This window comes from Saprolegnia diclina, assembly GCF_000281045.1.
Source record: "Saprolegnia diclina VS20 unplaced genomic scaffold supercont1.125, whole genome shotgun sequence".
Taxonomy (NCBI): domain Eukaryota; phylum Oomycota; class Saprolegniomycetes; order Saprolegniales; family Saprolegniaceae; genus Saprolegnia; species Saprolegnia diclina.
Window position 1 is genome coordinate 67,732 of NW_008246192.1, and position 10,649 is coordinate 78,380.

The 10,649-nt window shown below is 58.4% G+C and overlaps 6 protein-coding genes across 6 annotated transcripts; 3 read left to right on the top strand and 3 right to left on the bottom strand.

The window, feature by feature from the left end:
- On the top strand, nt 1-869 carry SDRG_16382 (hypothetical protein). The gene has a single exon (XM_008622589.1). It carries the CDS (start codon nt 81-83, stop codon nt 837-839), a length of 759 nt encoding a protein of 252 aa, XP_008620811.1. The 5' UTR covers nt 1-80; the 3' UTR covers nt 840-869.
- A 336-nt stretch (nt 870-1,205) lies between these two features.
- Nucleotides 1,206-2,493, top strand: SDRG_16383 (hypothetical protein). Its single transcript, XM_008622590.1, has 3 exons — nt 1,206-1,871; nt 1,919-2,102; nt 2,151-2,493. The coding sequence occupies exons 1-3, from the start codon at nt 1,258-1,260 to the stop codon at nt 2,361-2,363; spliced, it is 1,011 nt and encodes a 336-aa protein (XP_008620812.1). The 5' UTR covers nt 1,206-1,257; the 3' UTR covers nt 2,364-2,493.
- Nucleotides 2,494-2,525: 32 nt separating this feature from the next.
- Nucleotides 2,526-2,992, top strand: SDRG_16384 (dynein light chain roadblock-type). Its single transcript, XM_008622591.1, has 2 exons — nt 2,526-2,572; nt 2,628-2,992. The coding sequence occupies exons 1-2, from the start codon at nt 2,570-2,572 to the stop codon at nt 2,952-2,954; spliced, it is 330 nt and encodes a 109-aa protein (XP_008620813.1). The 5' UTR covers nt 2,526-2,569; the 3' UTR covers nt 2,955-2,992.
- Nucleotides 2,990-4,698, bottom strand: SDRG_16385 (hypothetical protein; the record flags this gene model as incomplete). The annotated part of the gene is made up of 6 exons (XM_008622592.1): nt 2,990-3,301; nt 3,344-3,767; nt 3,814-4,058; nt 4,104-4,225; nt 4,281-4,445; nt 4,485-4,698. 6 exons carry the CDS (start codon nt 4,696-4,698, stop codon nt 2,990-2,992), a joined length of 1,482 nt encoding a protein of 493 aa, XP_008620814.1.
- A 56-nt stretch (nt 4,699-4,754) lies between these two features.
- SDRG_16386 (hypothetical protein) lies at nt 4,755-6,351 on the bottom strand. Its single transcript, XM_008622593.1, has one exon. The coding sequence runs from the start codon at nt 6,219-6,221 to the stop codon at nt 4,821-4,823; it is 1,401 nt and encodes a 466-aa protein (XP_008620815.1). The 5' UTR covers nt 6,222-6,351; the 3' UTR covers nt 4,755-4,820.
- A 1,483-nt stretch (nt 6,352-7,834) lies between these two features.
- Nucleotides 7,835-9,778, bottom strand: SDRG_16387 (hypothetical protein). The gene has a single exon (XM_008622594.1). It carries the CDS (start codon nt 9,644-9,646, stop codon nt 7,931-7,933), a length of 1,716 nt encoding a protein of 571 aa, XP_008620816.1. The 5' UTR covers nt 9,647-9,778; the 3' UTR covers nt 7,835-7,930.
- Between the last annotated feature and the right edge of the window lie 871 nt (nt 9,779-10,649).

Here is a 10,649-nt window from a genome sequence, read left to right on the forward strand (position 1 = left end):
CGCAGCCGGTGGAGCCCGACGTGCCAACGACAGAGGTACTTGCACTCACGCCCCCGCCAACACCGGGCAAACTCGCCTACATGCTCTACGCGACCAACTCGATTACTGCGTGCAGCGCACTCATCATGGCCGACAGCATTCGGCGTCTCGGTACGCCGGCGTCTGTCGACGTCGCCGTCCTCGTTACGGGGTCGATCTCCCAAAACATCCACGACGCCCTCACTGCCGGCGGGCTCGTCGTCATCCCCGTCGCATCGTGGCGTCAGCCCAGTGCGCCCCACGACACTTGGGTCGAGTCGCTCACGAAGCTGCGCATCTTTGAAGAGCACGGCTACGATCGGGTCATCTACCTCGACTCGGACGCGTGGCTCCAGCGCAATTTGGACCATTTATTCTACCTCGGCGAGGCGGTGTTTTGGGCGCCACGAGCGTACTGGCTCGACCAGCCGTTCATTGCGTCGACGCTGCTCGTGCTCACGCCCTCGAATGCTCTCTTTCGCCGTCTCGAGAAGACGGTGGCCGAGAACCCGGGCAAGGAAATGTACGACATGGACGCGCTCAACGTAGCCTTCAAGAACGAGTACGGCATGCTCCCGAGCCACTACGTATGCCTCAACTCGGAGGTCAACAACAGGGACAAGATGCTTGGCTTTGCCTCGGTTGACGAGCGCATCAACAAGACGTACGTGCACCACTACTCGATGATGGACAACGGCGGGTATGGCAAGCCGTGGCGCATGAACCGGCACGCCATGGTGCGCAGGCCCGAGTGGCACCCGCTCTTTTACACGCTCTTCGAGATGTACTACGAGCGCCAAGACGCCTTGTGCCACTTTTAACATATATCAATCGACGATGTTCACTAGCTACTATGTTGCTTGATCGTACCGACTAATAGACGCCATGACCTTTGAGACCCACTGCGAGACGTTGTAGTGGCCAACGCTAAGCATCCATCGAGCTCGGTTGCCAACTTCTCTGTGAGATGTCGCAATTCTGGGGTGCCACGTATACGATCAGTTTACAGAGTGGAAGACTTGGTTATCTACTCCGCTAGGGTCCGTTGCTGCGTGCTTCGACGACCCAGCTACCGCTAACGCTCTTGTACTAGAGAGTAGAAAGCCCATCGCAAGCAAGCTGTGTATGGGCAGCTCTCTTGCTCATGAGTTTATTTGTGGCGGATGCCGCATTTAGCTTCCGGATGCCGGATACGCAGCCTCGCGGGAGAAAGCTCCGCGTGGTCATTCCTGGACTGGCATGCGATTCCTCCACCTCCTTCTTGTCGTCTTCGCCATGGCGCTGGCCGTCGTCGCCGACCCGCCGCCCAAGGAGGACGACCCCGCGCTCTCCAAGATCCGCGTCCTGCGCAACGAAGCGCTCAAGCTCAAGGACAAGCGCGCCTACGGGCAGTCGGTGCAGAAGCTCGACAAGGCCATCCGGTCGCTCCGGGACCTCCACGAGTCTCGCACCGACGCCAAGAAGCGGACGGCCGACGCAGCGCTTCTGGGGCAGACGCTCAACGAGCTCGGAAACGTCTTGGCGCTGGACCAGCGCTATGAAGACGCGGAGCGCGTCCTGAAGCAGTCGGTGGACCTCAACTTGAAGGTCCTTGGCGACTCGCACCCGTCGTACTCGCTCGCGCTGCGCAACCTCGCTGAAGTCTACATGGCGCTCGACAAGTACGATGAAGCAATTTCGAGCTACAAGACGCTCAAGTTCCACGCGCAGCAAGGCCTCGGCCAGCAGCACGCCGCCTGCATCGACGCCTCGCGCCGCATGGGCGAGTCCTTCCAGAAGCTTGGCAAGTTCAAGAAGGCAGTCAAAGTCTACAAGACCATCCTCAAGCAGCTCGACCTCCCGACGCCCGAAAGGTACTTGATACATCCTAGCGTTCTTCATGGCATCCTCGTCGTGCTAGCTCGGGGGAGATCATGGGCGAACCTGGCGTCGGCGAGATCTTTATGGGTCTCGCCAGCAGCCTCCTGCGCGTCGACAAGCTCGACGAAGCGATCCAGTACGGCGAGCGCGCCGAGCACATCATGCGCGTCCGCGACGGCGAGAACTCGATGGGCTACGCCTTCAGCCAGAACGTGCTCGCGGGGGTAAGGCGCTCATGAAGTACAAGACGTGGACCATGGACGTGGCCGTAGATTTACACGCACAAGGGCGAGGAAGACGTGGCGCTCGACTACCTCGAGACGGCGCAGCGCATTGCGGTCCGCGAGTATGGCTTGACGCACGAGATCGTCAAGGCCGGTCAGAGCAACATTGAGCGCCTCCAAGACCGCATGCAGGAGAAGAAAGACCGGAAGAAGAGGAAAGTAGTTTTGGACGCTGCCAAGGACGAGAAGACGGAGCTGTAGATGATCATTTTGATCCTTAGTTAGTCGGTAGCGTCGACTATACAAGGACTGATAACCTTTTCTCACACGAAACGCCCGATAATCCTATTTTCAAGTTTCGAAACAAGGACAGATCCGGATTTTCTCTCGATGTTCGACAATTCTCTCTCTTGGTGTTTGTATGCGCGACTTGGCCAAATCTCGGAAAGACGGCGACGACGACGACGATGGTCGGTGCATATTGGACGCGCGGAAGCGGTCGGCCTCATGCGCTTCCTCCTGTAGTCTGGGTACGAGGCAGAGGAGACGATCAAGCGCATCAAGAGCCACAAGGGCGTCCAGGCCGTCCTCATCGTCAACAACGACGGCGTCCCGATCTACTCGAGCACGAGCGACGAGGAGTTTGCGATCGACCACGCGGCCTTGATCTCGCAGCTCGCGGCCAAGGCCAAGAGCACGATCCGGACGCTGGACCCGACGAACGACATGACGTTCCTCCGCATCCGCTCCAAGAAGCACGAGATCATGATCGCGCCCGACAAGGAGTATGCGCTCATCGTGATCCAGAACCCGAACGCGGGCACGGATGCCGAGATCACCGAGCTCGCATAAGACTTGTAATTACACATCCTGCTACTAGCAGCTCCTCATGGCATGGCGGGCGTGTTGCCAAGCACGTGCTGGAGCGACGCAGCCTCGGGGTTGTACGCTGGCGTCTCGACGAACTGGAGGAAGAGGTTGCTTATCCGCTTCCGGAGCCCCTCGAGCGACTTGACGCTGCGCCCGCGGTTGAGCATGTCGGCCTCGCGGTCGATGAGCTCGATGAGCTCCCGCGTCAGCGCGCTCTCAAACTCCTTGACTGTCCACTTGACGTGGAGCAGCACATCGAGGCGCTCGTCCACCGTCGCCAAGGGCAGCTTGAGCCCGTGGTAGAGGTCGCTGAGCTCCTTTGCGCGGATCTACACGCTCCATGATCACCTCTCTCTTCATCCTCCATCTACGGTGAACGGCGTCTCGACGGGCTTGATCTGGCCGTCGCTCATCTGCCACTGCTTGGGCCGGCTCAGCACCGTGAGCATCGACTCGATGCGGGCCTTGCGGTTCGTCTCGTTGGCCGACATCTTGAGCCGGTCGATGGTCTGGAGGAGCTTGGTCTCCTTCGTGAGGATCGCGGCCATCGCGGCGGCGCGGGCCTCTCCCGATAAGCCGACGTCCAAGCTGCTGATCTCAAAGAGCCGCCAGTTGTCGAGCTCGTTGTAGAGCACTTCAAAGTCGCTGTGGGACTGCGGGTGCATGCGCCGGTCGATCTCCTTGCGCTGGCGCGCGGCCAAGCTGACGCGGGTTTCGTTCGCAAACTTCTCGTCCGAGTTGCACATGTCGAGCTTCTTGGCGCGGATCGCGTGCACGAAGCAGCGGGCGCGGTACCTAGCCGCCGTCTCTACCTCATCCGTAGGAAGACGACGAGTCGTACGCGCGCCAGTGGCACTGCAGAATGAGACACGAGTCCATGCGGAGGCACTCGAGCTGCTCGGCGTTAAAGTACGGCTTGGGAAGGACTTCGCGGTCGAGGGACGAGTCGATCGCGACGTCGATCCGGTCCATCTGCGTGCCGGACTCGCGCTGGGTTTGCGCCGACTTGGTCACCGACTTGCGCGTCTGCGTCTCGCGGTGGAAACGCGGCGGCCCGAGGCGCACCTTTTGCTTGGACACGACTGTCTGCAGGTCGTTTTAGTTACCAGTTAGTAGATCGGACAGTCGTACCTGCGCCGACGCGTGGTGGAAGATTTGGTCGCTAATCTTGTGGCGAAAGCCGCCCAAATACGGTTTTTTGCCCGTGAATTTCAAAATTTGGACCGGAAACGAGTTGAGGAGCTGACCAGCGTCTAGTTAGTTCATCGTCTAGTACCCAGACGACGAAGATGACAGGTGCGAGCGTACCGCTGTAGACAGACACGTCGATAGCGTCGGGCATCTTGTACTCGCTCGAGCCGACCTTGACCTGGACGACGCTCGCGTGGAGGAGGATCTCTTGGTCGTTGTTGGCAATGAGGCCGGCGTGCGCCAACGTGAACGTCATGGCGTCGTAGCCGTGGGCCGCGCAGGCTACACGGCATTAGCGCGCGCGTGTAGATCAGTGGGCACCATCGTCGAGCTCGGGGATCTTGAGCGCGCCGGGCGTGAGCTTGAGGTCGGTCGTGACTTGGTCCTTGAGCTGCTTGAGCGTCGACGTGGCGGCCGCGAGCACGCGGTGGCGGAACCCGTCGGGCTCGAGCACAAAGATGAGCTGGAACTCCGTGTCGAGCGGCGACTCCTCGGCAGGCTCGACCCGCGCGTCGGCGTCCGGAGGGTTGCCCATGGCGTTTTGCCGTGAAACGACTACTCGCGCGTCTAGTTAGTACATTTGAAGAACACCATCTCGTGCCAAACACTATATATTTCTAGACAAATTTCAACGCTACAACTCAGTCTCGACACTACTTACGGCTTGGCGTAGTACGTCGTGTTGAGGTACACCATCTTCTGGAACTCGGCCGGGCAGTACGGGAAGAGGACCGTCGGGTCCGCGATCGTCGGCGCAAACAGCTTCTTGCCCGTGCTGATCGAGACGTAGATCGCGAGCGCCGAGGTGAAGATGATGATGAAGATGCTCCAGCCCTTCTCGAGGAGACCCATGTCCTTGTAGAAGACCTTGAGGTGGAACCACACCGGGAGGATCATGCAGCCCAGCGCGGCCGACGACGCGCCCACAAAGTCGAGCAAATCCAAAAAGTGGTTTTGCCAGATGATCGCAACGATCGTGCTGATCGTGATCTGGACAATGCGCATCGTGCACGCCTTGAGGTAGTCGCGCGACGACGCGTACACGGCGACGGGCGCGTCGACCTTGGACACGACTGCGGTCTCCTTGGGCGTCTCGTTCTCGACGAACGCCGGCGCGTCGCCCGTCTCGAGCGCAAAGTTTTGCTTGTGGAAGCCAAAGAGGACGCGCTCAAAGATGTAGAACGTCGGGAAGAGGTCGATCGCAAACGCGACACTGATGTGCAGATGCATCATGAGGAACGCAATCACGACCGCGCCCCGGGGCGCCGTGAACCCGAGCTTCGTGCCCGCGATCGAGAAGAGGAGGTTGCCGGGAATCTGGCACCCGACGTTGTGGTCGCCGATGAGCGACACCATGAAGAAGAGCGCGGTGCAGACGCCGAGCGTGAAGAGGATGACGCGCGGCATGCGCTCGGGCTGCGTGTGTTCGCGCTGAAGGGCCGGGATAAGGACGCCGGCCGCGTACCCGAGCGAGAGGTTGCCAAAGACAGACGTGACGCCGTCAAACGTAATCGCTGGCGTCGGCGCCGAGAGGCCGTCGGGAATGTCCGACATGTTGTCGAGGAGCACGTAGAGCGCGACAGCGTCGGCGATGAGCGTGCCGAGCGCACCGGCCGTTGCCGTGCCCGCGCTCTCCTTGAGCGACGGCATCATGCAAATCGGGAGAAGGCTGAGCGCCATGAGAATGATCCAGACGGTCGCCGTAAACGTGTTGGGAAAAAGCACATCGAGAAGCGACCCGCCGAGGACGAGGAACGCGATCGGGTCCAAGCAGCAGACGAGGAGCTGCGAGAGCGTCGTGATGAAGCGACCAAAGCCACCGTAGACCCACTCGCCAATGTCACCGTACGTCTTGACGTACTTGGGCGCGGCCAGCATGACCTTGGAAAGCGCGACAGTAGCGTAGAGGTTGATAGCCGCCATGAGCACAAGCGCACCGGTGGCCCAGTAGTAGCCGGCGCGAGCGTAGTTGGCCGGCATGCCAAGCGTACCGACGCCGTACACGACGCAGAACAAGTTGAACGAGATCTTGATATCTTCGTGGGTCAAGAACGCCATGGCTGGTGGTAAGCAGACAGGCGCAAATCGAAAAGTGAGACTGGGAGCGCTGGTCGCGTGACGTGGTTGAGCTGCGGCTCGCTCTCCGAACGTGTAGCGTGTTCCTTGCCTCTATGACCGTGCACCATTTCAGTCGCACGTGGTGGACAACAAAAGGTGTCACTGAAGCGCCCGTCAGGTGACACGGAGAAATACGCGACGTCCATTGGCTCAAATGTGTGCTGCGTGCTCGAACCTAGTTGACTGATCCCCAAAGTGAGATATTTCAGGCGTTACATGTCCACAGAAAAACAGATGTTTACGGATTGCTCGGGTAAAGAGTCCATGATGAGCCACGTCTGTGGCGGGATGTTGATTCTGAGGCCATATCACGCACAAGTTGCCGTTCACCTTACAAACACATGTCGGGTACGAATGGCTGCGACAGGAGGTCCCCGTGCACGTACCGCCGTACAATCGCCTGCATTCGATCAGAAGGCGCCCGAGAAGACTTGACCAAAGTCACCGAGACGGGTAGTTCGTGGATGCTCCTACTTGTCCTGCGAAAGCGCGGCGTCAACTTCGAGGTCGAGCCACCCACGACCTAGGTGCAGTCACAAGCCCACCCCGACGCAGTGGTCGTCGATCGTATAGCAAACTTGATCGATCAGCGCTGCTTGTTTGGCTCCATCGTGAATTCGGAAAGGTTCCGTCGTCCAAGTAGCTCGACATGTAGCAAAATGCATTCACTGCATACAAGGGCTGGTATTATCACTACGTCTGATCAGAAGTGAGAGGCGCTGATCAGAACTGGGAGGAACCGAGAAACTGATCAGAGCGGACCATCTACGTTCCTCAACGATTCCCGCCGTAAAAACAGGGAGTCGCATGACATGCAAGGCAAGCTTCGGCGATGCGCGCTCATGATCGAAGCCATCATGCTCCATAACGGTAGGGGAGACTGCAACAGCTGCACGTTGCCCTTCCTACCGACCATCCATTCGGCTCGACTTTGTTGGCGCTGGCTCTAGTATGACTGCAGCGCTGGAGAAGCGACGCAATAACTAATCGGGTCAAAAGCTCAACACTCGCGAAACATCGCTCAGCTGGATAAGATCGCCTGTCGGTCCGCCACGTCACCCAACAAAGCCCACTGTTCCAGCAAAGAAAACATCCTAATCGCTATTACCACTACACCGGTAGTGCGTCAACGAACAAACTCCGTGGATACCAGTACTGTAGCACCGAGCGAGACCCACAAATATATGTACAACTGTTGGCAGCGAATTGAGACTGGCAAGCGCAAGCTTGTACTCACAAGTGCGCTTTGCCATCAGTTCCAGCACTCGTTGAGACGTTGCTGAGCTACTCGTGAGCACTAATATAAGGCGCAGGACACAAGTTGGCGGACCAGACAAATGGGTGCAGGTCTGATGGAGGGTAGGACGGTGCTGGCAGCTCTGCCGACGCTGCTATGTGATGAATGGGAGGCCGATTTTGCGGAGATTCCGAAGCAAACTGTAGGGCGAGGGCTGTTTCTGCGCTGCCCTTTGTCGCGACTTTTGAAAGTTGGCTGTGTGGCTGTTGCAATTGCATCCTTTCCCGTTGTCTGTGATTCAGATGAGATTTTCCAAACACCAAACATGGATGTGTAAGAGCAAATATCGGTATAAAATCAGGGGTAGATGTGTGTACTCTCGTCCAACAAGAATCGATTGTTCGACGATGGCTCACGCCCACTTCAAGTACATAATACCAAGCAATGCGAGACCGGCAGGAATAAAGATGCCGAGCAAGTAGAGCTGCGACGTCGTATCGTCCGGACAGCCGTGACCACCGGCAAGCTTGAGGCAGTTGGTCGAGTCAAACATCGACGTCATCGTCCCCGTGATGGACGTGGCGAGGATGACGAAGAAGGCGTAGAAGATGCATCCGGCGACGGTCGGGTAGCTCCCACCATGCTTCTTGAGCTCCAAGACCGCTTCCTTTTGACTCGGCAGCAGGACGACCCAGAGACAGCCAATGACAGTGGACGCATACGCAATCACATACGTCCACGCGACCTCGTTTCGGGTCTCGGGGAGGTCCTTCTTGATCGCGCGGCTGCTGACGCTGAAGTTGGCGTCAATCACGTTGGTGATCATCGGGCCAAAGACGCCCGGGAGGTTGGTGATGGTGGTAAGGAGCCCGTAAATGACGCCTTCGCTGCCTTCTTCGGCCAACTCGACAATCACAAAGGTACTAACGACAAAGCCGATACCAACGGGCAGCTGCTCGGTGAGTGGCACACCGAGGTAAAACCACTGGTTGCGGACAACATTGTAGATGGTACAGAACTGCACGACGGCGTCAATCGCGTTGGCACAGAGGGTCGTACTCACAAGCACATAGCGCCAGTTCCAGTGCGTGCCGTACTTGCCCGTGACCATGAGGACCGTCGCAAAAATGAGGTTTCCGAGAATACTCGTGAGCGACGCATTGAGGTTCTCGACCTTGGCCCAGTAGAGCGCCACGTACGGCGCCGCGGTCGTCGAGATGTACGACGCAAAGAGCGAGAACATAAAGTTGAAAAGCATCACTTGCCACACAACGCGCTTCTGCGCAAGCGTCCAAAACCGCGCCAAGTAGCTCGAGACCGACACCCGCGTCGTCGACTGAACATCTTTGACCCAAAACCAGACCACCGGGACGTTGAGGATCGAAGTGGCCGCCAAGATCCAGAAGTACCCGTTGACGCCAATGTCCCAGTCGTATGTGCCCGTCATGCGCGTCGAGTTGAGGCAGAAACCGGAGACCGCCGTGATGATGGCCATGCAGACGGTGCGCACCGAGTAGACCATCGACTGGAGCCGACCGCGCGTCGCCACTGGCTCGCGCTGGGCGTACGAGACAAGCAGCGCGTCCTGCGCGACGTTGGCGAGGATGTAGCAAAAACACGCAACCGTGCAGAGCAGAGCGAGCACCGACCCGTTCGAGGTCGCGTGAGCATCCGGCGCCGGTTCGCCTGCGGGCTTGAGAGCCACAACGACCAGAAGAACGGATGTGAGGCTCCAGCCGAGAAGGATGTACGGCTTGCGGTGGTATCCAAACATTGGAAAGCAGTCGGTGAGCACACCGAAGAAGACCTTGAGCGACCACCCGAGGCTCATGAGCGCCGTCGCCGAGTTGAGGACGTTGCCTTGCAGCTGGAAGAAGCCGGTGAGGATCGGGTACTTCATCCCAGAGATGCCACCATAGACGACGCCAATGGCCGCGTACTGAAAGAGTAAGGCGAGGACCTCGGGCGACGTGTACACGGGCGCGGCACCGTCGCGCAAACCGCCGGCTTCGACATCGACGGGGGTTTTGACGATGCCGTAGTCGTCGGCAGCCTTGGCAAGGCCGGTCGGCGACGTCACATACGAGAGGCGCTCAGCAGCACCCAGTTTGTTGTGCTGCACGAGCATGCTGCGTTGAAACCTTGGTAAGGGAGAGAACTGTGGTGCAAGTGACGCTGCCAACACCGACTTTGTTTGCGCGGCTTTTGGGACTCGAACATGTGGGTCGGCGGTTGCTTATTCTTCTGGACTCAAGCGTCGCCCCCTCGTGAAACTGGGCAAGTGACACGGCATCGCTCCATCGGGCTCGTGCGTGATGTCGCAGCTATTCGTAAGATCTTTTGTGAAAGATGCCGACGAAAAGAAATTTGGGGAAACACAACTGGACTTTGAAATTGAGCTTTCAAGGAGGCATTTTGCAATCAACTGATCCGACGCTCGCCAATCCGGTTGAATTCACCACCTCGGAGCTCCTCGCATTGACTTGGGGGGTAGCAAGCTAGAACCAGCCTCGTACATCGTTAGAATATAGCTGAGAATACCACGTGCCGTTGGGCACACGGAGCATGTGACAACGTCGTCGCCTGCATCTTGGCTTGGCATTCAATGATCCAAACTTGGCGCCGCGTCGGTTACACTTTGTCCAAGTTGAAGCTTAGCGTCGTCTGATTCGACAGCAAAAACGAATCACATGTCTTCTCTGCCCCACGCTCGAGCGCTGTGGCATTGGTCCGCGCCTATCTGCTGCAACGGCCACTTGCCGCCTCCCAACTCCCAACGTTCGCACAACACAAGAACGACGCCGAGAACACACGCTCCAGCGCCCCTGCCCAAAAAAAAGGCGGAAGCCAAGGTAATGCGCGCGGGCGAAGCGACTGCACGCGCCACCCAGAGGGCCAACGAGACGCCCGAAGAGAAGGCCGCGCGACTCGCCAAGCGCAAGAATGCGGACGTTGGCGCCGAAGAATGCGCACCTTGAGGTCGTGTGTGTGTCGTCTTGTCGCTGTCATAGCGCCTGCTCTCGTTGGCCGGTTGCTCAATGGTGGATGCGTCCGGCGGAGTCTATAGCAGTTACGCTTCATGGCAACTTGTACGCCACTGCCGACAGAATGCGATGCCAAACTTACACGAC